Source organism: Martes martes, assembly GCF_963455335.1.
Source record: "Martes martes genome assembly, chromosome: 2".
Lineage (NCBI taxonomy): Eukaryota > Metazoa > Chordata > Mammalia > Carnivora > Mustelidae > Martes > Martes martes.
This window is the reverse complement of record NC_137889.1, coordinates 150927659-150953861: the sequence shown is the minus strand read 5'-3', so window position 1 is coordinate 150953861 and position 26203 is coordinate 150927659. Positions and strand designations below refer to the sequence as shown.

Here is a 26203-nt window from a genome sequence, read left to right as displayed (position 1 = left end):
ATAAACTTTAATAAGTTTTTGTACTCTTTTGTAAAGCACTGATCAAGTAATTTCACTGTTGACTCTCTTGGTTTCCTCAGTACAAAATGGTTGGCTTTCCATGGGATCATTTTCTCAGTATCTGAAGGCAAAATTAATAAACTTGATTCAAGTACTTGGTGCAGTTTTAGTGAAATGAGTTTCCAGTGCCTTTGTAAATGTTACCTCTTCGAACTCAGTTTTACATCTTGCTTAGCACCCATTGTTTGAATGATATATCATTATCGTAATAATAATTTTTTAAGCTGTGCATTTAAAATTTAAAAATTATTTTATATGTATTATACTATTTAAAATATGATTTATACTACTTAAAATAACCACTCTTCCCCAGATTCTAAACTCTCAGGATCATAATCATTGACTATTCATCCCTCTTTGAAAAAAAATCTTCAAAAAGCTTGTGAACATAACAGTTGGGGCTGTTTTACCTTTACTGTAGGAAAACAGAGAAGCACTATCCAGATGTCTGCTTGGCCATCAGCACCTTTTCCCTGGTTAATTATTAAACGTTTTCATCTACAAAGTCAATTAAGTCTTTGTACATTATACATTGCACTATATCACTTAATATTTCACTTTTATTTGTCTTTAGGTCTACAGTGAATATAGAGCCAGCCTTGCTTTTGACCTTGTTAGCAGTCGACAGAAAAATGTGAGCATTGTATTGAATACATAGTCCAAAATTACCTGAAAAATGGTTTAATTTAGTGTGGAATATTGGTTAAGGGAAAATTGCATAAACTGCAACTTCCTACTTACCTCTGTTCTTGACACTATGTTTGTAACTTAGTAAAATAATGACAGTACTTAATATTAAATAAGGTGTGATTTCTGTAGCATATTAACTGTTATACAACTTTGGATTTAGAACTTCTTAATGAACATTTAGATTTCCACGTTTTACTCAATTACATAATAGTTGCCGGGTTCTCTTTTTGTGCATAGCCTCACCCTTGAGAATATGTGCTGGTGGTAAGTGGAAGTGAACTTTTCAATGCCGTAAATCCTTCTCTCCTTTCTCTGTGCAGGCATATACTGATTACAGTGACTCCGTGGCACGGAGGATGGGGTTCATCCCTCTCCCACTGGCTGTTCTAGTAAGTTCATACTTTTTTCACTTTTCTACAGTGAGATAGCTGTTATGATAAAGTATTAACAAACGGATTATCAAGAAGTTTATTTCAGACGGACCTGATACAAAAACTAAAAGTAAATGACTTGGAAGGAAATGTTAAGTTATAGTATTCTTTTGGATTTTTGAGCTGTGCAACAGATGATTAATTTTAACAGATATTTTATGTAATGGCTTTCCTAGTAATGAGAGTACTCATTTTTGCTTATTCATTTGGCAGAGATTTTTCTTTTTGAATGGAAATGTCTAGTGTAGGCATTGGTGCGACCACTGTAGCATGTATTAGTGGAAGTATAAGAAGTCTATCCAACATTTCTAAAAGGTAGTTTGACAGTATTATGCTTTGATGCAGTACTTGGAGTTCTAGGAATTTATCCTAAGAAAATAGTTATAAAAAGCACACGATGATTTATAGGCAAGATTATGTATCACAGTGGCATTTATAATGGGAGAAATTTGAAAGTCATGAAATAGGTTAAATAAATTTTGGTATGCTCAAATGAAGACATAGTCTCTATCCATTATAGTCACTTTTTACAATTTTTCCAAAGTTTTTACAATGAAAATTTTTACTGTTATACTCAGAAAAAATATGTATACATATTAAATATTAGCACTGAAATGTATTAAATCAATCTAAAAAATAGCCACCAACTTTGAATATTTAAATGAATTGCTCAGAACAGCCTTGCAAAAAGTTACTAGCCACATCAGGCTGTAATAATGTTTGTTAATTAAGATTTGCTGGCTGTACCTGTATTTGATTATGTTCCTCATTGGCTTCCTAGTCTCACATCAAAACAAATGCAACCGTCTTTTCACCAAAGGACATCTAGAGTTCTCATGTAGATGCAGTGTCATGGAAGCCAACTAACATGTATAAAAAAGTTGTAAGTGATACCAACTGTATTTAGCCCAGCTTGCCTGACCTTTTTTAAAGGCTGGGAGATTAGTAGATTTAGTGTTATGTAAATTTCATTGTGACTCTCCAGACAACCACATCCTAAATGTTTTCAATTCTATTAGTAACTTGTTTGTTATGTAATAATATAGCTTTCTTTTTCTGGGAAAAGGAGCTCCTAGAATTTTGGAAAAACAGAATATTTTAAAGAGTAAAATTGTTAAAACAATTGATAAAATGTTAAATCTTTCTACATTTGTTACCTACAACTGGAAACATGATACATATACTATAAGGATAAACCTAAGTTGCCTGAGTTTTTATTTTTAAAGGATTGGTTAAATGATTGGATTTAAATGTGGCCCTGCTTTGCCAAATAATAACTAGTAGTAATTTATTTGCCAGAAAATTCTATTCATAATTAGTAAGGATTTTCTAAGTTAGTATTTTTTAAATTTTTATCTGCCCTTTGTTTTATTCCTTAAATGAGTTTTTATGATTGTTGTACCAAAAGATTTAAGTTTAGCTAATAATTGATTAGTGAAATGCTTCTGGAGAACCTCCCGCATTTTCAGAGGGGATCATGCAGTTAGGCAGTGATCCAGCATGTTTGCTCCTGTAGCACTTTTCTCGGCGAGCTCCAAAGTGACCCCGTAGCTTTGGCAGCCATCTAGGAGCCTTGAGGAATACTCCGAGGCCTCTTTAAGGCCCACAAGTGGCAGTGTTTCTCCCTTAAATGAAATCATATCCAGGAAAAGTAAAAGAAATGATATATTAAGGTCTCATGGAAATTAAGCTTTGGACATACGTACCTTAAAATTACTTAATAACATATTAGATAAAAATGAAATCATTTAAGCCTTGAATGCAGCAGTTGGCTTGCCTTTCGTATTAATCAGTAAAATCCTAGAGCCACATTAACTTCCATCACAAATACTTGTACAGCAGGTCATCTCCACATTAGAGCCTGTGACAGAGACAAGGACTTCCATATCAGTCTTGTAGTAGACCTGTAGTGAACATGACAGTTTCCTTGATCTCTACCCAGTTGTTCTTTTACTAAAAGCATTTGTAAAATATGGTTTAAAATGTGTCTTATGGTATTTATTTAAGACATTCTAGTGGAATTCCACTTAATAATAGCAATATTGCTGGATAAGGCCCGTTATTTTCCCAGACTTTCCATTTCCATGTAGCAGCCCCCCTAGACCCTGAGATGCAGACACATTATTGAGCCAAACCTGTAATATATAAATATTTTTCAGTGACAGACCCACAAGATTTATTCAGCACACTTCCAGGGACAATGCTGTGATATTACTCATTTTTTTTTTAAACAGTACAAAGCTCCCAAGGCTCCCTTTTCTCTCTCTTTCCCATAAGTCACTGTGGGTTCCTAAAAAAGAGTCAAGGAAAGACAAAGCAAGAATAAAGGAAGTGCTCACTATGTGGTTTTAGCCCTCATGGGCACACATGCAGCAAGATGGATTTATTTGTATTTTCCAGAGTGATTTTTCATTTTAAAAAATCAGCTGATTTGCATCTCTGTGGGGTACAACTAAATGTGTCATTCATGAACCTAGATATAGTGCTTGACTTCAGAGAGTCAGCAAGCAGCTGAACGTGACATTCACCACAGGAATCCTAAATTTGCCTGAACAAATCCAAGTCTTCCACAGAAGTTTTCATAAGCAGCCAGATGTTCATACAAATTAAAAAGCCTAGGACTGCTTGCTTGGATTTAGACAAAGCCCACAGGAGTATAACTAAAATGTTGAAATCAGCATGGAGAAGTCTTTATTTAAATATTAACTAATAACTCTGTGGTTGTATGTTTTGTTTGTGTGTTTTTTGTTTGTTTTGATTTGTTTCTGGCTAGCTCATCAGAGTTGTAACAAGCTCAATTAAAGTGCAAGGAATCCTGTCTTATGCCTGTGTCATACTCTTCTATTTGGGGTAAGATTAACTATTCTTGAATATGTTTTTGGTTGTACAGTAAAGTATATGTGTAAGAGATAATGGAAGTGAGTTGCAACCAAATCACCCTCCACCTGTTCTCACTGACCCAGGGCTCCCTTAACAACACATACCTCCAGATGTGTTTGTGACTTGGTGAGAGTCAATGAAATATGCTGCTGTTTGGTACTAGTATTAATAGCACTTTAGATTTTATTTTAATCTTCAGCAAAATCAGTTAAAGCTCTTTCTGCTTAGGATTTCAGTTGCACTCCTATTTCCTTTCACAATAAAATCTGCCATTACAATCAGACATTTTCCTATGTTTAAAAACATCTTTAACTCAGTGAATCCATGGGGCTCTCCCCAACGAGGTTTTGCTCAGGTCCTAGGAGTCAGGTTACCCCCCTTGCCATCAAGCCTCTGTCCCTGCATTGTCTCCCAGGCCACGTCATCAGTCCCTTGATTGGTGGCTGTGGTTTGACACTGAGCACTTGGGAAATTGTGTTGAGGCAGGGAGTCCAGGGCCTTGATTTCTCCTACAGCCTGCCCTTTCTTCGTACTACAGGGACTGACTTACAGATTCTGAAGCTCAAGGAACCACACACCTCTTTCAGTTTGACATTTAAAACCATGAGATCCCGCTTCTCTGGTGCAGGTGCTCACATAGCGCTCCAAAGTTCTTGGCCTTGTGCCTTGCTCATCAAGGGCTGTTGCTATAATTGCTCTCATCTTTATTTAACAAAATATTCTTGTGTTTTTCTTTTGACCTAAACTAGGAAATAAAGCATGTATATGCAACATTGAAAAACTTTTGTTTAGTTACAGTTGTGTGTGTGTAATTCACCAAAGTGGACATGCTTTCATCTGAATGACCGAAAATTCACATCCCCTCCCCCACACCTCATCACTGTTCCCCTTGATAGTCCACGGAGGCCCGGCTGCTCACCGACCTTTCTACTCCACTCATTTCTCCTTATTACTTTATATCTAAGGTAGTGCCCAAATTATCCTCCCCTCCTTCAAAATCTTTCCCAGACCGCCTTGTCCCTGAAGCCTCCTTTATTCTCTGACCTCACCATCCCAAGACTCTCTCTTGAGTGTGGACAAGTCAGAATTCAGTTGGGCCTTCTGGCTCACAGTGCTGGACTCCCTCCCCACTGCCCCAGGTTCCACTTCTTTCCCCACAGACTTGCCATGGCTGACCTGCAGGAGGAAGGCCAGTGGCCTCTGCCCTCCTCCTGAGGCCAGCACGCCTCAGTGAGCACTTGCTACGCACCAGGTACTGGTCCCGGGGCAAGACCAAGGCCATGCCTTTGTGGCACTGAAATTCTAGTGGAAAAATAGGCAACAACTAGAAAAGCAAATCTCTGTAAGGTGACAGTTTGTAGTAATTATCAGGAAGAAAAATAGGGTAGTGTAGGGAGATGAAGAACAGCTGAAATACCTGCCTTCCAGCCCCTCTGGTGAGCTGGTGTTCAGTGGAGACCAGATGGAGAGAGAGCAAGCCATGCAGACACCTGGGAGGATAGCAGATTCAGCAGAGGTGACATAGGACAGGCCTGACAGGAGCAGCAGCAGGGGGCCCGGTGGCCAGAGCACAGTGGTCCAGACCAAACGTTATAGACGGGACTCGGCAGCCGAGGGCTCAGGTTCTGGCTGAGGGAAGGAAGAAGCCCTGGAGGCTTCCAAGCAGAAGAGGGCTAGGTCCAGCTGGCTTCCGACCAGGACCACTCTGGCGGCTGTGTGGAGAATGGCCTGGAGTGTGGCAAGAGAAGAAGCAGACCTCGGGCCAAGTCAGGAAGCGGTTACGGGTCTCCTGGGGACAGGGGACTATGGCGGCCACTCCAGTGGTAGCAGTTGGAGTGCTAACACTTTGTCAGCTGGTGCATATGTTGAAAGTAGAGCCAGACAGGACTTGCGGGTGAATGATGGGATGTGAGGTGTAAGGGAACCAAAGGAATCGAGTGTGATTGCAGGATTTGGGGCCCAGGGAATGAGGGTAATGGAATTGCCGTTCTGAGATAGGGAAGCCTATGAGAAATACAGGCAGGTGTGATTTTGTGGGGTTTTCTTTCGTGTTTTGGAAGGTTGGGTTGGAATCAGGAGTTCAGGCTTGGCTTTAGTAAGTTTAAAATCCTGTTAGATATCCCCAAGGCAGGGTGAGGAAAGCAAGGAAGGTATGAGTAAGGAGTTCCGAGCATAGTTGGGTCTGAGGGTAAATTGGGGAGTGTTTTGCACGTGAAAATCCTTAGGATCGTGGATCCATGTGAGGTCCTCTCTGGATATTTGCTTTCTTAGCTCCTGGAGGGGAGAATCTAGGGGCAGTGAAGGAACCTGTTTGCTTCTTTCTTTGACCTCCCTGCCAGGCCCCTCCTTAGCCTCGCCCCCACTGATTTGCAGTTTCCTGTCATTGCCAGAATCTCACTTCAGCCATAGAAACAGCAACCGCCTCTTCATTCACAGTAACACTGTTAGTGGGGTCCGGGGTATCATTTAAGGTCCCCCATACATGGGAAGATACCAACATGAAGGATATTTTTTCAGAATTTTTTTGCCAGATTTGTATCAGATACCTTAAAATGTCATATACATTTTGGCCCCAGAAATTCCACTTCTGTCATAGCTATCCACACAGTTCTCTTAAGGAAATACAGATTTAACCTAAGTTTTCCTAATTAGAAACTTTTAAATAGAAACAAAATACTGGAAATAACTCAAATATCCAGAAATTTGGGGCATTAGTAGGCTTTGTTATATGATAACTCAAACAGTGAAATATTATATTAAAATAATGTCCCTGAGGCACATTAACTGGTAGGGAAAATACTCATAATAATATATTGTTACATAAAACAACAACATTTAATAAAATAGCAAAATTGGTTGACATTGCTGTATGTTAGGTACTATTCTGAGCACTGACTGGAATCATCTCTGGATTTGTGGCTGAGAAATGCACTCAGGTCCACACAGGGTCTAAGCAGTGAGTCAGGATTTGAGCTCGAACACTTGGCATCCAGAATCTGCCCTGGCCCCGAACTCCAGCCCCTACTGCTTTGTAAAATAGACCCCATTCCTAAATAGTGGAAAAAGTACAGATTAGTATAAACCCATCATAAAAACGACCAAAACATAGTATATCAAATGTCACAGTGAGTAATGCTGGACTCTGGGATTAGAAGTTATTTTTTGTTCATCTACATTTACAAAATAAATTTGTTTTGCAGTGAAAGAATAAATGTTAAATAATTTGGTACCAGGTAAAACCTCTGAGTGGTACAATTTCTTGTTGTAATAAGAACAAAGGAATTGATCAGGCATTTTCCCTTGATGTAAAGAAGCCTCACTGGAAACTGGCCCATCCCAGACTTTGGCCTCTGGCTTCCAGGCCCACGCTCCTCACCTGGCCCTGTGCCCTCTCGTTAGCAGTGGTAGGAGATGGCATTCATGGTGATTGAGATTAATTCCAACTGTGGTTTGTTTTTTTCTGGTTTTAGGTTGATATCCCTGAAAGTACTTAACAGCATCGTGCTGTTGGGGAAATCATGCCAGTATGTGAAGGAGGCCAAGATGGAAGAAAAGTTGTTTAATCCCCCTCCAGCCAGCGCACCAGGCAAACCACCTAATAAATCACAGAACAAATGTAAACCCTCTCAAGGTACATTTGGTTCCTTCCATCACTTGTATGAATCATTTTCCAAAGAGTTAATGATCTGAATTTTCTTAGTAAATCACCATTTGGTCAGTTTCACAATACTTTCAAGAATTGACTTCACTTTGCTGAGTTGTTTTTAATGTTTATATTTTAAAAAAAAAAAATTTATTTATTTGACAGACAGAGATGACAAGTAGGCAGAGAGGAAGGCAGAGAGAGAGGAGGAAGCAGGCTCCCTGCGGAGCAGAGAGCCCGATGTGGGGCTTGATCCCAGGACCCTGGGATCACGACCTGAGCCGAAGGCAGAGGCTTTAACCCACTGAGCCACTCAGGCGCCCCTAATGTTTATATTTTAGATCTCATCACAGATACACCTAATGCAGTGCTCTGAGTTTTTACATTTATTCCTTGTCTAGGAGTTGATCCTTGAGCGCCTGCTACACGGCAGGCCCAGGGGATACAACAGCCGTAAAGAAAGGCAGCACTGTTTCTGACTTGTTGGGGAGACAGGGAGAAAGTGAGGGGGCAGTCATGCTGTAGAGAAAACTAAAGCTGGATCTGGAAAGGGAATATGACTGGGAGTCTGGAGCTCCCCTGGCCAAGGAAAGGGCACCTTCCCAGGCAGACCACCAGCAGCATGTGCCAAAGCCCAGGGTGGAAACCAACATGTGCTGGGCATGCCAAGGGACCACAAAGGCCAGGTGGCTGGAGTGGACCCACCTCATGAGAGAGGGACTGGAGAAGGAGTCAGAGAGGCCTCATTACTGCCATGCAGACTGTGGCTTTTACTGTGTGGGAAGGATCTGTTTCACGGGTGGGAAGTGCATTTCAGACAAGGATCTCAGTGTCCATGTAGGGTGTTTTGGAGATCAGACCACAGTCCAGACACCATTCAGGAAGGTGTTGCAGATGGAGTAACTTGATCCAGCTGACGTTTTAAAAGGATCATTCTCCAGCTTTGTGGAAAGGAGACTCAAGGAGAGCGAGCCCAGAGGCAGAGGCCAGCCAGGAGGCTGCCTGGCTCAGAATGGGGCTTAGTGGTGTGAGCAGGGAGAGCTGGCCAGATTCCAGATAGATCTGGAAGAGCACAGGATTTGCTGATGAGATTTCACAATGGGAGAGACAGAGAGAGAGGGGTGATTCTAGGGTTGCTGGCCTGGAAGATTTGGAGGAAGAAGTAGGACACTGATGTAGTTTTTGTCATTCGATGGCAATTCCTTGTCTGTTCCATATCTGTTCTTGTGACTTTTCATTTAAATGGCTTATTTTTAAGTACATGGAGCCTCTGTGTGCCAGGTAATAGACACAATGCTGAAGATACCGAGATAAGAAATCATGCCTACAGGGCCTCACAGACTGACCAGGGAGATGGCAAAAGTGCATAGTGCAGAGAGGGGAGCGGGATGTTGACAGGCATGGACGGGCCAGGAGAGGGTCCCTTCCTGGAGGTGGTAATGCCTGAACTAAATCTCAAAGAGTAGAAGAAGTGGGTCCAGGTGAAGGGACCTCAGCTTTGGACTTCCCATAGGTGGAATGCTCAGGGCTGCTAAGGTGTCTACACAGAAGAGGTTGGATGTCCTAGCGTCTGCCTCCCCTTGATGTCCTGATTGTAGCAGGGGCAACAATCATATTAGGACTTGGTCATGTAGAAGGGAGTTTGTTGTATGGGAGTTCTCATCTTCCCAAAATCAGGTAGTGGTGTTAGTTGTGTGATAGGATCCACGTAATAGCCTTTCTGTAAAAGTTTAATCAAACAAATGGCGTAGCCTCGGAGTTTCATTATAAACTGTGACTGCTTTACATGCCCCAGGCTATTTGGTGATCACTTGCTTTACCTTAAAGTATGGATGATGGACACTTCTTTCCATTACTACTCTCTCTTGGTAAGTTTGTGTATATTATAAGTTGGGGGGAAAATCCTTTTCTGATTAGTTGGATCTTTTTTTCCACAGAAGAAAACCTGTCCGCTTCAGTCACAAGCCAGCCTGTTCATCCAAAGGAAAATGTTATCCCATTACTTGTGGCAAGCAGTTCTGATCAGTTTCTCACCACTCCAGATGGCGATGAGAAGGACATAACGCAGGAAAGCTCTGAATTAAAGCACAGATCCTCAAAGAAAGATTTGTTAGAGGTAGACAGGTTCACAATCTGTGGAAACCGAATCGACTGAACTCTGCGGCCTCTTGTGCCCAAGATGCAGAGTCCCGGGGCAGGAGATGCTCTGCTCCTGGGACGGACAGATGCAAAAAATGGCACTTAAATATTTATTTAAAAACTTAAATTATTAATGGAAAGCGAATCTTAATATCTTTCTTCCAGTAGTGGGGTTTGGCTGCCGCTCAAGCCACAGAAAAGCAGCGACCTCCAGCCTGGACTCTGGAAACCTGACTGGTTGGAGGAGCCCCTCCTGCTCAGCAGGGAGCAGTCACCCCCGGGCCTCACGGGCGAAACGTCAGAATCACTCTGCTTCGTCAGTCCAGTCCGTGCTTCCAGAACATCGAATTTTGCCTCAAGGCCTCTTCAGTACAAGGATATACCTGGAAAACTGTGAAGCTTTTCCCATGAGATTACCTTTCCAGTCCTTTGCTATTTTCACAAACAGTTTTCAAACTGTATTTCATCTGCCAAAGCATTAAAAAAAAGTAATTAAGTCAAGATAAATGTTCTTACCACCAGAATAATCCTTGAAGATGTATCTGAATTAATCAGAATAAAAGGCTACCTAAAATAATTCATGATGAATAGTAGCATTTTATAGGAAAAAACCCTAAGCCAGTTTATTTAAAAAACATTCATCACTGAAGGTTGCATCACGGAGAAAAATGTTTCATAATTTTTCAGTTTACTCTTTAAAGCAAAATGTGAGCTGTGTATCGTTCCATTGCAATGGATAAAATAGAAATACCCTTACAAAAAGGCACTTTTTTATACTGCAAAAGCAGAGCAGTGTTAACTTTAATGTATAGTTAACTGGTTTCGCTTTAAAACTAATTGCTTCATAAATTGTTACGGTTAAAAGGATTTGGTGTTGAATGGGCTGAAGAATTGTCAGTGTACAAAATCCAAAGGTGTCAACTTTAACTGAGTTTTTTAAGTGACAGCTTTAAAGTGAATACTCTAAATGGTTTGGGCAGCGTCTTGCTTGGACTTACAAAACACGGGAGTCCTGCTGATTGGAGCGTCCGTGGGGGTGCCTGTGCTGGGGGCCGTATGTTTGGGCTGCGAGCGCGGCTGTTGGGGTTGGGGGGGATGAGGTGTGTGTGTTTGGACGCTGGGAACAGCAACCAAAAGGTGCTTTTTGGTTTTGTTTGAGATCAAGATTTCCGTTTCTGCTTAATGATTAGTTTGTGGCCCATATCACGGGCCAAGTCATTTCCCACCACAGTTTTATCTTGAGAAACCTTTCTGCATTTTCATAAAAATGTTATAGTGTCCTATTTCAAAATGTGCAGATGTTACTGTTAACTGTCATTTCCTTTGATGTTTTCATGTTGAAGTTCAGCTCTTGTGCTGGCACTTCAGGCATATGATACGCAGAAGGTAAATTTTAGGGGATCCATGTCTTTCCTGGGTAAAATACAAAGCACGCTTTAATGTTTTGGCTTCTTTGGCTTCTGTATAAATACAGAAGTGAATCTTAATGTTTTGCATTAACTAACGAAATAGGAAGATTAATGTTCACGTAGGGTAAAAGAGGATATCGTACGGAAATGCTTTTGTGAAACCAGGAAGTATTTTGAGTTAAAAATGAAAAGACTCGTGTTTTGTGTATGTTTCAACAAAGTCCCATTTTAGAATTCTTGTATCCATCCTCTTCACCACCAAAAGGAACAGTGTCCACGTGAATGGACTAGTTTGGGGGAAACTTTGCCAAATATAGCCCTGATCAGAGCAAGAATATGATTTGGGTATATCTGTCAATTCAGCTTGAATTATCCTGTTACTATTGTGCTGTCATTTTCGGAAGATTTCATTTCCTTTGCAGAATGTTGGGAGTTTGGAATGATGTTCATTTCTTCTGTTAAAATGGCATTCAGTACTAATTTTATAAGTGCATCTTGTGTGAAACTCAATAAATTCAATTTTGTAATCTTTTTTAAAAAGGTCACTGAATTTATTTTAGTAATGTTTACTGTTACATTTGCAAGAGCAAATTTCCCACTCTGTAATAAGAATTTACTTCTAATTTACAACTGACAAGACTGTCTAATTTGAATTCTTCTCTTGGTCTTAATGGTGGCAAAATGTTGGATTTTTGTCCTGGTGAGGGAAAGGCTGGTACTTGATCAAAGACCATTTCCTATCTCTCAGCCAATGGAGGCACTTGGATTTGACAAGTGTTTTGAGTGTCACACAATGTGTTTTCACATCTGAGAGTTGAGTTCAAGACAGAACTTTGCTTTTAAAAAAAAAAATTTTAAGCACAACATTGGTCAGACTCTAATTAGCTTTTCCTTTGGAACAGAAGTATAAACCTCAAGAATCATTCAGGATCTTGTCCAAATTTTTTAGTACTTTGTACTTCTGTACTTTGGCTACTGTTGAAACTGTGTAGTCATTATATGTATACATGGAAGAAACGTGTTGTAATTAGATCCCCAAAACATTTCTGCCACTGCTGCTAACTCAGCAGAGGAGAGTATTAATTCACAAAGTCATTTAAAATCACTGCATTTCGATATTTTTCATTTATCTGTTCTTCCAACAGGGATTTATGAATCACCTTGTATGTATCAGGAGGCTTTTCTAAGATTCTGGGATTAGCAGTGAACCCAGCTCCAGCTCTTCCAGGGAAGACCAGTAGTAAACAAGTCAGTAAGACAACATCTCCTGGAGACACATTGCCTAATGACCAGAAGACCTTTTAGGTTTATGTCAGATCTAAAATAAAGATGGTTCTTTAACATTTTATAGAAGTCTTATTTTTTTCCTATTGTATTTTTGTAAAATAAAATGATTATGTAGCAGTTTCACAGTACTTCTATAAGATAGAAATATATATATATGTATATATATATTTTTTTTTAACTAAAGACTGCCAATCGTCCATCAGAATCTGTTCTGTACCATAGACAGAGTTGCGGTGCAGCAGTTGGGGACTACATCCCTGAGTCCTTGCTGTTGCTCGTGGCTAGAGACATTCCCACCAAGGGATAGAAGTCAAAGGACTCTATGCCATCATGGACACCCTTCCACCTTCTCTCCCCTTCCCACCAACTGGGACCCAGAGAAGGTGTGGCTTTGCCCCAACCATGCTCTGTGTCCAAAGGATGGCAGAGCTGCAGGGGGATGGATCCCGGTCCCTGAATGCCTTTGTGCCCTGTCCACTAGGAGCACTCAGCTTTGACTATACATGAGAGAGGAATAAACGCCCTTGTTTCTCAACTACTGAATCCAGAAGGTCTGTATCATAGTCCAGATTAATACACCAAGGAATCTGGAAGGGTCTATTTAGAGATCTTCACACAAATGGAGTGAGGTGTTTGACCTCTAAAACACATTCTCCTGAAAACACTCTGGATTCTCATTCGTACTCTGTAGGGGAAAGTTAAAGATGCTTGTGTCCCACTCATTCAGAGGTCAGATTCCCAGCACCCTTGGCCATCTTGAACTGAACCTTGAAATTTGCTCATAAATGGCAAACTCCTATTTGTTCATATACTCTACCGATCAGATAACGCCTTGCTCCTCATCACTCGGAAGATTGTACAGGAAGAGTGAATGATGGATCTAGTGTAACAGCACAGAGAAGTGAAAGCAAAGGAGTGAATATATTAAAAGAGCAGCAAAAATACGGTCATCTGGGACCAGTTTGAGGCAAATGGTTCTGTGTAAGAGATTGCTCGAAATATTCCTGTGTTAGGTTCAGTGTGATACGTGGCATTCGTGAGTGCCTGAGACATTGAGGATGGTTTGGGTCATGTTGAATCTGCTTGAGACCTGTCTACAATTGAGGAGGAAGTTGTTAAGGAAATTGGCATTTCAAGAGAGTTTTAGTGATCTGCAAAGTTGGCTTACAGGAAACAGCTCCTGTTCAGCAGTGTTTGCTTGTTCTAAATTTCAATAAGAAAAGATAACACATACTGGCAGGTTAGTTAAAAGGCCCTTTTGGCCTGGTGCAGTAAAGGTGTATTGGAAGTTGATTGATACTTAATGAAAAAGAAGGGTAAGTATCTGCACAGTGTGTTTTGCTCTCAACTTGCAATTTTCTTTTTGGCAGGTGAGGAAGTTAAGGGCAGTGGGGGGAGGGGAGTCTTGGGGTACAGGGTGCACCTTTTAAAAAAGACTGGATCAGGAATTGTAGAATGTATAAGCTCCTGAAGGGTGAATTGCCTGTAATTATTTTTAGTAAGCATATTCTATTTCATTTTAGATATGTCTGCGTAAGAATGCAAACACGGAAATCACTATAATATCAAGGTTAACCAGATAGAGTGAAATACAAGAAAAATGCATAAATATTTTGTAGGGTTTGATTTAACACATATTTATTGCACAGTCACTGTGGAAAGCACAGACGTAAATAAGCTCTGCTCTGTTCTAAGGTCCAGTGGGCAGACTGATAGTTGAACTGGCTTGGCAATTCTAGTCCCGTGAGCTACATGCTGCCGTAAACATGGGTACTGGTTGCAGGAGAACATCTAACTCAGACTGGGTCCCAGCATCTGTCTTGTATGGTTCCTGGCATGTGCAGGTGACCAGTAAATATTTATTGGATGATTAAACATGGGAACCATTGTGGAGAACGTGACCTTGGACTGCCTGGAAAAGAGTAAAAATGTGATGGGGTAAGAGGTAAAGGAAGGGCGAGCCAGGCAGGGATGAAGGAGGAAAGCACAGCATGGCCTCACATGCCTGAGAGTCTATCGAGTGCCATCCATCATGCTGAGAATACGAGGAGGAGCTTCAATCCAAGGTGGGGGACAGTGGAGAAGGAGGCAGGGGCTAGATCTGGAGAGTTTTGAATGCCTTACCAAGAATCTTGGGCTTGATCCTGCTGGCAATGGGGAGAACTTACATGGACTCTTCAGTTGGTTCATTGGAGCTATCAAATGAACGGATAAACGGGGAAAAAAAGGGAAAAAGCTACTTGTAAACTATAAAGCGTTAGGTAACTTGTCCGAGGTCGCACAGGTAGCCCATATCAGAACAGAAAGTTAAACCCCTTCCCTAACTGAGTAGCCTGAGGTCATTGCTGCTTTTGGGAGGAGATAGAAACAGACCAGGAGACCCTGCAACCATGGCCATTCCCCCTATAGGAACAGGACACACTGGATGTAGGGCCTGGTGACCTTTCAGATGTTGGGTGTCTTAAGATGTTTGCCCCTCTAGGAAGCTGGGGGAGGGCCAGCTGGCTGTGTGGGGTTGGAAGCAGGGACTTGTACACTGCAAACCTGCTTATCTGTAGATCAGGCTTGATGTTACCCACTTCCTGGGATTGTTGGGACGAGTAAGAGTGCGTCTGACACGGTGTCAGGGTGGTTCAGTTGGTCAAGCATCCAACTCTTGATCTCAGCTCAGGTCATGATCTCAGGGTGGTGAGATTGAGCCCTTCATCAGGTGTGGAGCCTGCTTGAGATTCTCTCTCCCTCTGCCCCTCCCCCCAAAAGAGTGCATCTGACTCTCAAGTTGTAAATGATACAGCACTGTGCAAATCTTAATTGTTGACCCCCATCGCCTGAGGCCTCACAGCCTAGATAAGTGTCCTCAAAGTGTGGTCCTGACCAGCAGCATCCCATCACCTGTGGACATGTTAGAAATGCAGATTATTCTCTGCCCCCACTCAGGCCTGCTGAACAGAAACTCTGGGACTGGGGCCTGACAATCTGTTTTTACAGCTCTGCTGGTGATTCACAAGCTTGTTAAAGCTTGAAAACCCAGTCCTAGAGCCATCACTTTCTAAGATCTAGATCTCAGAATTAGGGGGCCCAGAACAACCCTATCTGCACTTCCCAGGGTAAAGATTGAATAGACTAAAACAGAATTTTGGTCTTAAGCAGATACCTCCAATTTATTGAAAATGTATATTTTACTGCTGTCGCCCACTCAAGGCCAAGCGGCCTGATAAGACCGAGCAGGGTGAGAAGCAAGGGCTTCTAGATCTTTCTCAAACCTTGCTTGGCATTCTTCTGCCTACTACACCCTCAAGGTTCAGCCCCCACCCCCTGGCACTAGAATCTTGTGTCTCCAGACGAGTCATGCAGAAATCACAAAGCACTGGACCAACATATCACAGGAGACTCCAAAAGTTTAATCACCAAAGCGGAGGAAGAGAGGACACACAGTCCACTAAGTGGTGCCCCTGAGCTCCAAACTCTTTGTGGCAGACTCACTCGACGGAGCAGCCCACTGTCCGAGGAGCTGGCCACACGGTGGACAGGGCACACAGGGTCCCTCCTTCGGAAGCTTCCATTCCAATATTCCAGTGAAGAAACCAGACAATAAAAAGAACAGCTAAGGATTTGCAGAAGGGAACGGACCATAGAGAAAACAAGGTAATGAGCAAGGGGCAGGATGCCGTCTTGAAATCGGGTGGCCCACACAGGAAGGCCCCTCTGTATCAGCTGCAGTCAGAGCTAGAAGAAACTTCCTTTAGGCAGAGAACAGCAGGTTCAAAGCTGCTGGCACGAGAGTGAGCAGGCTGAACTCTATCAACAGGAGGGACTTCAGCAGAGTTGGAGGACACGAGGCTGGGGTCCAGGTCATCCAAGCCCGGGGACAGGAGTTAGGGTAGTGCTGCTCCAAGGAACAGATGAGGAGTTAGGATATTGCTTTTTTCTGATTTGGGTTGCAGCATGGCCAGCATGGAATCAGGGAGAAAGGAGAGGGGGCTGTTTTGAATGGAGTACCCTGGGCTCGGGCAGGCCTAGCGTCATCCCAAGGCTGGGCCAGGAGCCCCTCAGACTGACCCCTCTTGGTCTTCCCCCCGGGAAGGGCAAAGCAGCAGCACATCTGCAGGAACCTCTAAACCTCCCCTGGCGATACAGGCACAGAACAGAGGGTTCAGCCTAGACGCGAGCCCCTCATTTCTTCCATGCTGACACTGCCAAGCAGAGCAAGTCCTTCTTCGTCTGATTCTGCTTCTCTTTGGGTGATGGCAGTGATGAGCGGCCTTCAGACATGCTTCCCTGCAGAAATGACTCCCTGGGGCAGCCTGGACGGCTCACTGGCCTGTGATAGAAACCATATTTCCTTCAGGGGACATAGAAAGGAGCACCGAGGGCTCCATGCTGAGGAGGAGGAAACTGGGCTCAGCTCTCCTGCGTTGGACCTGGGAAGGGAAGGAGCTGTTGGCAGGTGAAGGAAAGCCATGCGCTTTCGGAATCTGTCCACCTTTAATTGGAAAACACAGCAGGAAAGAGCATGACTTTCCCTTGTGAATATAATGGAGGTACGTGCACTGTTCATTTCTCCCTCAAACATAGCATGTTAAGAGATGGCCTAGGTCCCAGACTGATGGCAGTTTTGCCTGGAAGGGGTCTCACAGGGTACCCAAACTCTCCCCCAGGGGCAAGCTGCCTTCTCCTGCACCCCTGATAGGTTGTCATCTCACTGGGACATGAAAGAACAATGATAATAGTAGTAGTAATAGTATAGTAATAGTAGTAATTTTAAAAGCAGCACCTATTAGACATCTACAGTAAACCATCAAACAAAGCCTATTAATTCATAACTTCTTTAATCTGCACAACGTCCCTGAAAATTCCCCATTTTACAGAAGAGGAAACCAAGGCTAGGAGGCTCTTTTTTCAAGTCGCCCCGCTAGAGAGGAACAGAGCCAAGATTTACCAGATCCCGTGGTGGCAGAATCGTTGACCCTTCCCCAGTCCGCGGAGCATGGACCTCAGCACAGCCCTACACGACAGCTCTTAACAACACACACAAGATTTGTTTCTTACATCAAAGAGTTTTCTTTGGAGTTTTCCACATAGAGTATCATGTTATCTGCAAAAAGTGAGAGTTTAACTTCTTCTTTGCCGATTCGAATGCATTTTATTTCTTTTTGTTGTCTGATTGCTGAGGCTAGGACTTCTAGTACTATGTTGAAGAGCAGTGGTGATAGTGGACATCCCTGCCGTGTTTCTGACCTCAGGAGAAAAGCTCTCAGTTTTTCCCCATTAAGAATAACATTCGCAGGGCACCTGGGTGGCTCAGTGGGTTAAAGCCTCTGCCTTCGGCTCAGGTCATGATCTCAGGGTCCTGGGATCGAGTCCTGCATCGGGTTCTCTGCTCAGCGGGGAGCCTGCTTCCCCCTTTCCCTCTGCCTGCCTCTCTGCCTACTTGTGATCTCTCTCTCTCTGTGTCAAATAAATAAATAAAATCTTTAAAAAAAAAAAAAGAATAACATTCGCTGTGGGTTTTTCGTATATGGCTCTTATGATATTGAGGTATGTGGAGAGTTGGTTTTTCTCTTTTTAAGATTTTATTTATTTATTTGACAGAGAGACAGACAGTGAGAGAGGAAACACAGGCAGGGGGAATGAGAGAGGGAGAAGCAGGTCTCCCGCTGAGCAAGGAGTCCAGTGTGGGGCTTGATCCCAGGACCCCAGGATCATGACCTGAGCCAAAGGCAGACACTTAGCCGACAGAGCCACATCAGCAACCCTACACTATGGAGAGTTATAATCAGGAAAGGATGCTGTACTTTCTCAAATGCTTTTTTTTTTTGCTTCTTTGAGAGGATCATATGCCTCTTGTCCTTTCTTTTATTAATGTAGTGTATCACAGTGATTGATTTGCAGATGTTAAACCACCCTTGCAGCCCAGGAACAAATTCCACTTGGTTGTGGTGAATAATCCTTTTAATGTGCTGTTGCATTCTATTGGCTAGTATTTTGGTGAGAATTTTTGCATCCATGTTCACCAGGGATATTGGTCTGTAATTCTCCTTTCTGGTAGGGTCTTTGCCTGGTTTTAATGCACAGAAAGGGGAGCCCTCTTATACTATTAAGAATGCAAGTGGTGCAGCCACTCTGGAAAACAGTATGGAGATTTCTCAAAAATTTGAAAATAGAGCTACCCTACAACCCAGCAACTGCACTACTGGGTATTTACCCCAAAGATACAAACATACTGATCTGAAGGGGCATGTTTAGAGCAGCAACGTCCACAATAGCCAGACTGTGGAAAGAGCCCAGATGTCCATTGACAGAGGAATGGATAAAGAAGATGTGGTGTATATACACAATAGAATACTATGCAGCCATCAAAAACTGAAATCTTGCCATTTGCAACGACATGAATGGAACTAGAAGGTATTATGCTAAGCTAAATGAGTCGATCAGAGAAAGACAATTGTCATATGATCTCACTCATGTGTGGAATTTAAGAAACAAAAGAGAGGATTATAGGGGAAGAGAAGGAAAAATAAGATGAAATCAGAGAGGGAGATAAACCATAAGAGACTCTAAGTCATAGGAAACAAACTGAGGGTTGCTGGAGGGGAGGTGAGTAGGGGAATGGTGTAACTGGGTGATGGGCATTAAGGAGGGCACGTGATGTAATGAGCACTGGGTGTTACTTAAGACTGATAAATTGGGGCCCTGGGTGGCTCATTTGGTTAAGTGTCTGCCTTCTGCTTAGGCTATGATCCCAGAGTCCTGGGATAGAGCCCTGAATCAGGCTCCCTGCCCAGCGGAGAGTCTGCTTCTCCCTCTACCCGTCACCCCACTCTTACACTCTCTCTCTCAAATAGATAAATAAAATCTTTTCTAAAAAAAATTTTAATAAAACTGATGAATCACTGAGCTCTACCTCTGAAACTAATAATACACTATATGTTAATTAATTGAGTTTAAATTTTTAAAAAGGAGTTTCCTAACAAAAGTATGAGAAATCGATTTTCCATTCCTTCTGACCTCCTTCGGTTCACATTTTCCAGACTCTCAAATGATTCTAATCCTCCCTAGATTGGCATTGCTGAGTGCTATTTTTAGAATTTGGATTATGATTGGATTCCTCTTATTGCCAAATCACCTTCTTTTTCCTCCCTACTGAATCATGACGAAGCATAACAATGAGAAGTTATGTGACGACTGACACTTTTCAAATAATCTTTCCTTGGCTTCCCATTCTCCCCTGCAACGTGTGTACAATAGGGATTGAGAAGTCCACGTGCCAACCAGGAAACCAGATAACCCTGATTTTACAGGCGCTTGGATGCCATGCCTGGACCAAAGGGGAGAGCTCCCCACCACGTACCAGGCACGTGCTTGCAAAACGTATGGTCATATGTGCCCAGGACTGTGGGACCCCTGCTAAGGAGGGAGGGTGGAGAGAGGATCTCCTTCCTGGGTCCAGCAATGGCAAATACCACTCACTTTAGAATTTTTTTATTTTTGATCCTCAGGTAATATGCGTTCATTACTGGAAAGTCAGAAGACTATTAAGAAAAAGATAGGGAGAGAGAGGAATACCTGTAATTTTACCATTTAACTTGGTGCATGTTCTTTCAAACTGTTTCTGCAAAGAGACACACAGAGATAGGTTTCCACGTGTAAATATATTTCAAATACACTCCACATGCTGATTTGAAACATGTTTCATTTCCTTCACATGTGGTGGGAATTCTTCCATACAACAATTTAAAATATTTTCAATGCATGCATAGAATTCCATATATAGCCATATCATCGTTCCTTTAATCAACTCCTTTTTGTTACACATTTGTCTGACTACTTCTTTAGGATAAATTTCTAGAGCTGGAATTACTTGGGCAAAGGCTGCAAATCACTTATGATGTGTTGTCACAAAATTACCTTCCAGAGGCATACATTGTATGAATATTTTCACCAGCCCCGGAGTGGATGACTGTCCTAATCCTTGCCAACTTTACAACTTTACAACCTTTAAAAAGGGTACCTAGTTTTAAGTACGTGATTACATATTTTAATATATTTATTAGATATTTTTCATTTTGGTGACATGCATATTCATATCTTTAGTTTTTCTTTCTGGTGTTAGCTAGAAATAGGGCAGGGGTATGGGGAACTGTGAGGCTCCTGATTGCCCTACACCAGTGTTTTACAACATTTTGAATAGTAAACTTTAACCAAACAATGCCTACCTTTACTCTGATTTTTTCAAATATTTTCTACTTATATATTTTTTAAAAGATTTTATTTATTTATTAGATAGATCACAAGTAGGCAGAGAGGCAGGCAGAGAGAGAGGAGGAAGCAGGCTCCCTGCTGAGCAGACAGCCTGATGCGGGGCTTGATCCCAGGACCCTGGGATCATGACCTGAGCCGAAGGCAGAGGCTTAACCCACTGAGCCACCCAGGTGCCCCTCTACTTATATTTTTTAAGTGTTAGTCATACCATACCAAATTGATTCTGTAATCTTGTGATGGATGATGTCACAAAGATTGGAAAACACTGGCTTAGACCCAACATCACCTGAATCATCATCATCAGCTGCCTGAATATACTGGCTCTGAACAGAGTCAGGGTTTTATTAGCAAAGAATACAAGGGAGGTAGACATCAGGCAGACACGTTAACAGTCACCATCAGACCTTACAGGGTGGGCCAGGTATAGGCAGGTGAAGACCAGGAGAGTCCTGGTGACAGTGAAGGTGAGGGCAGGATAAACGCTTATCCTGCCCCCAGCACCATGTCGGCTGGGCCCAGGGATGTGTGGAAGGAGGCTGGCTGGAAAAGCTGGCTGAGCCCGGCCTATCACGGAGGCTCCAGAAGAACCTCTTCAGGGAGTGTCTTAGTGTCTTAGTGAGTTCAGGAGGCTGAAGTCCCAAGTCAGTGTGTTGGCACCTCTGGTATCTGATGAGCGCCCCTTTCCTGGCTTGCAGATGGCGGGGTTCTGGTATCCTGGCCGGGTGGAGAGCAGAGGGAGAGTAAGCAACCTCGCTGCGGCCCCTGCCCTTAAGGGAACGATGATGGTTCATTTCACGCGCACCTTGACTGGGCTCTGGGACCCAGGCAGCTGGAAAAGCATTGCTTCTGGGTGTGTCTGTGAGAGTGTTCCTGGAAGACATTAGTGTCGACTCGGGAGGCTGAGTAGACTTGTGGACGGGCATCACCAAATCCCTGCACCGGCCACATGCAGCAAAAAGGTAAAGGAAGGGGGAGTTCCCTCTGCCCTGGAGCTTCCATGTCTGCTTTCTCTTACTCTCAGACCCTGGACCTCTCGGTGCCTCTGAGACTTAAAATCAACCAGATCCTCAGTCCTCCAGGCTCAGCCTCAGACCAAATTAGAACCTCGGCTCCCCTCACTCTCCAGCTGGGAGAGCAGACTGTGGGCTTTCAGCCCTCCATTCCCACGTATGCCAAATCCCCTAGGAGACCTGCTCTTACCCATAACTGTTTATCTCCCGTGGGCTCTCTTTCTGGAGAACCCTGACCGGTCCAAGTACTAATCCCATTCATGAGGCTCCACCCCCATAACCTAATCACCTCCCATTGGCCCTACCTTGGGGGTAGGATTTTGACAGGTGAATTTGGGGGAGGTTATCCCTGGGCTGGAGTGCTCAGATGCCTAGCAGCCTTTTCTGCCAGGATTCATTTCTTTAGCAACAGGCTGACCCTACTCAGGGCTCCTCCCCAGACACACTCCGGTTTCAAGTGTTTGTCTGCATTTTTTTCCTCCGATGGACTACATTTTCCTAATGTCCTTTCAAGTGTACCATTGTTACCAAAGCTCCCCCCGCTGCCCAGGCTCTCTCTAAACTCATCACCTGGGGATCTCACTAAGTGGCTTGGGACAAATGTGTCCTGCAGAACAGGAGTCATCTGCGATGGACCCACGGTGCACAGAGCATCTGATGAACGTGACCGGCCTCTGGGACACAGCACTCAGCACTTCTCTCCACCACTGTTGCCCCAACAAGCTGACAACCCAGCAGCTGGGTATGAAGTGACCCCCATGCTGTCTACACTGGACACAGAATTCCCTCCCGCCAAAAGGGTTCTGCTCGTGGTTTTTTGGTGTTCAGAAATAAAGCATCTTCATTTTCACCAAGGATTCTTCCCCATACAGTCGGAGTTGTGCCTCCCCAAGCCTCCTGATACTGACGTTCATGAACGTTCCTGCTCCTGCCAGATGGGCAGGCCAGCCTCTTTGTCATAAAGGTGACATCAGACAGGAGGGATCGCGGTCCTATGACACCCTTGTGACTGGCTTACACTTGTAGAGCAGAGATTATCCAACTGGTTATCACAGACTCGCAAAAGTAGGAACAGACATAGCTCTCTTTATTGGACGTTGCTTTATTGTGTTTCACAGATACTGGTTTTTTTTTTTTAAGATTTTATTTATTTTTTTGAGAGAGAGCAAGCACAAACAAGGGGAGGGGCAGAGAGAAGCAGCGGCCTCCCTGCTGCTGAGCACGGAGCCTAGCCCTGCAGGTTCCATCCCAGGGCCCTGGGACAGTGACCTGAGCGGAAGGCAGACATTTAACCGACTGAGCTGTGTTTTTATTTATTATTTATTTATTATTTTTTTACAAATTAAAGGTTTTCGGTGACCCTGCCTCTACCAAGCTTATCAGCACCATTTTCCAAGAGCATTTGCTCACTTTGTGTGTCTGTGTCACATTTTGGTAATCCCCACAATATTTCAGAAGTTTTCTTTTCTTTTCTTTTCTTTTCTTTTCTTTTTATTAAGATTTTATTTATTTATTTGACAGAGAGAGAGAGAGACAGAGAACACAGACAGGAGAGGGGAAAGCAGAACTTCCGCTGAGCAGAAAGCCTGATGTGGGGCTTGATCCCAGGACCCTGGGATCATGACCTGAGCTGAAGGCAGATGCTTGACCGGCTGAGCCACCCAGGCCCTCCTCAGATGTCTTCATTATGTTTGTTATAGTTATGTGATTATGGCTTACTCATAGCTCAGATTACGGTTAGCATTTTTTGGCAATAAAATATTTTTTAATTAAGGTGTACACATTTTTTAGACATAATGCTGTTGCACACTTAATAGACTGCAACATAATATAAATATCACTTTTATATGCACTGGCAAACAAACAAAAATCATTTGACTTGCTTTATCGTGATACTCACTTTACTGCAATGGTCTGGAATGAATCCCTGCAAAGGAATCTTCCTGAAAGCTAATGTCAACTCTTTAACCTCCATTTACTCATTCATTCATTCAACAAATCAAGTGGGAAGAAGAGTCCCAAAGAATCACTTTCACTGCACTGCATTGCCTGTATGAAAAGGCCTCCTGAAACTCACTGAGGCATTTATTGGAATGACGCTGTCCTCACTCTGCTTCTATGTGCTACTTTGAGTCCTGGTTGGAAAACGATGGTCTGTAAAGGGTTTAGGAACACAGAGACAAAAATCTCCCCTCTGTGGTAAAGCTGGGCTCCCCAGGCTTGGTAGCCAAGAGAAATGATCGTGCTGTGATGGACCTAATATTTTCTAGACTGTGTTCTCATCAATTACCATGTTTAATGGTTGAAGTAGCTTTAAAAATACTCATCTCTCAGCAAAGGAAAACATGGCCTGGGAAGGTTAGATAATGTGCCCTGGGTGACACCTGTGGCTGGTGATGGAGATGGGAGGCACCCAAGTGCAGGTCTCGGACCTGCAGCTTTGGGGGTGTCCTACCACACCCCCAAGGAGAGCACCCTGCTGTCACTGCAAATTAAATCGCTGTCATGTCCTAATTAAAATGACATTAATTAGCTGTCACTTTAACACAGATGACCCGATAGTGCTGTCGTCTTTCCTCCACTTCGCAGAAGTCCTTTTACTTCCAACTATTTAATTAGGCATCAGATAATCCCCCCTAGCAAGCTCCTGACCTGATTTGAAAAGCTGAGGCTGTATCTTGGTGTGGAAATAGGATCCCAACTGGGAGTTAGAATCTTCTCTCCACGCACTCCATCTAGACTCGCAAAGGCAGCCTCCTGAGCCTTGGGTTTCATCCTGGAGTAGTGCCATTTCCCTCTCCGCTGTTTTGATCAAATGACAAGCTTCTAGGCTTAAGGAGCCATTTACAACTCGAGAGAGCACCCATGCCCTGCTCCGGTGAGCAGTTCCCGTGGGCCCCAGGGGCTATGGCGGGCAGGACTGATCTGTGTTTATGGGTGTTTCTGACCTTGCCAGACTCTACTGAAGTCCTGTAGGTGCTTGAGGTCAGTCACGCCGCACAGATCGTTTTTGAGCTAGGTCCCGCGGCCGCCTCTCCTCTCAGCAGATAAGACTCAGACTTACAGAGAAGCAGCGAGTGCTGAGGAACGCAGTAAGGGCAGAAGCAGGGTTCAAACCTGGGCAGTCTGATGTCCAGTGCCGCTGGGAGCCACGAGGCTGCCTCACTCCATCTGTAACCTTCCTGGCCTGAGGACCATGTGTGCTGGCTGGTGCTCTCCCTAGTGCAGACGGGGCCAGCGAGCTGTTCAGGGGCCGAGCATCGTACTCTCCGGCGGGCCCCTCCGGAAGGCACGGACATCAGCCGCTGGGGCACAGGGAGCCAGCTGGGCAGAGAATACAACCCACTTCTGTTGCTGGCCTGCTCGATGCCCGCGAGAGGGAAACTTGCCACACACTGTCTTGACCCTCCCAGCAAAGAGGACCGTCTTCTCTTGGGCTCAAAAGGAGTCTGTGATCCACAGAGGCCAGGTGAATGCCTGAGATCACTCAGCAGCCATGGAAATGAGAATCCAACCCCGTTTGCGGCTACCAAAGACCGTACCCTTGAAGCCAAATGAAGAACAACGGCAGGCAACAATCCCAGCAGGACGGGTGCCGATCATGAAAGACAGTCCAGGAGCCTGTTGCCAGCTGATGAGACTCCCAGTAGAAACTGGGCTCAGACAGGAGTCAGAGGTTCCTGAGCGAAAACCCCAATAATGCCAAGGCCTTTGTTTCTCAAGCTTCAGGGTCCAAGACACACAACAGGTGAATATGCCTTCCTTATGGGAGATGCAAAGTGCTTGTTTCCAAGAAAAATCAATACTCACCTTTGACTGGGGTGCTTCGTTCTAGGGCAGGAGCATGGAAGTCAGTCAGTTCCATCTAGCATGGAGACTGAACCTGGTTCAGAGGGACCCACCCAGGAGACAGGGATGCCCAGCAAAGCCAGACTACACATCAGGGTGGGGGAGAGGGAAGAAAGCATGTCATGCATTGGGAGGATGGAATTGCTCATGGGGCTGGAGCACTGGAAAAAGTGATGAGAAGAGAGCCTGGGGACAGGTGCGGGTCCTCCAGGAAGCCCTTCTGCATGAGGCATTGTAGTGGTAGGGTTACAGGAATGAAGACAGAAGTCCCCCTGCAGCCCCAGCAGCCCCCCCACCCCCCAGTGGACCCCATGACCTTCCCGGGGGAGCAATGGGAGTAGCACGCCTGCGGATCCCTGGGAAGGGAGAGCCACCCATGTGGAGAACGGGGGGATCCCAGAGAGTCCTCATCTCTGTGCCAGAGTTGAGTCCACATGCCCCAGGCCACCCTAGTACTCTCCTTCCCACCCTCCCTGGGGTGAGAGGCACACACCCAAAAGATCAAACCAAGGGAAGCCCAGGATCCGGCCACAATTCTTTAGA

The 26203-nt window shown here is 43.9% G+C and overlaps 1 protein-coding gene across 1 annotated transcript in view; it reads left to right on the top strand.

Annotated features, from left to right (window-relative positions):
* The window catches only part of TAPT1 (transmembrane anterior posterior transformation 1), a 57556-nt gene extending 45773 nt beyond the window's left edge, over positions 1 to 11783 (top strand). The window contains exons 10-14 of the mRNA XM_080797558.1: positions 635 to 694; positions 1071 to 1139; positions 3955 to 4031; positions 7532 to 7692; positions 9642 to 11783. Of these exons, the coding sequence (XP_080653684.1) occupies positions 635 to 694; positions 1071 to 1139; positions 3955 to 4031; positions 7532 to 7692; positions 9642 to 9859 (585 nt within the window). The 3' untranslated portion in view covers positions 9860 to 11783. The remainder of the gene's footprint in view (positions 1 to 634; positions 695 to 1070; positions 1140 to 3954; positions 4032 to 7531; positions 7693 to 9641) is intronic.
* The last annotated feature ends 14420 nt before the right edge of the window (positions 11784 to 26203 follow it).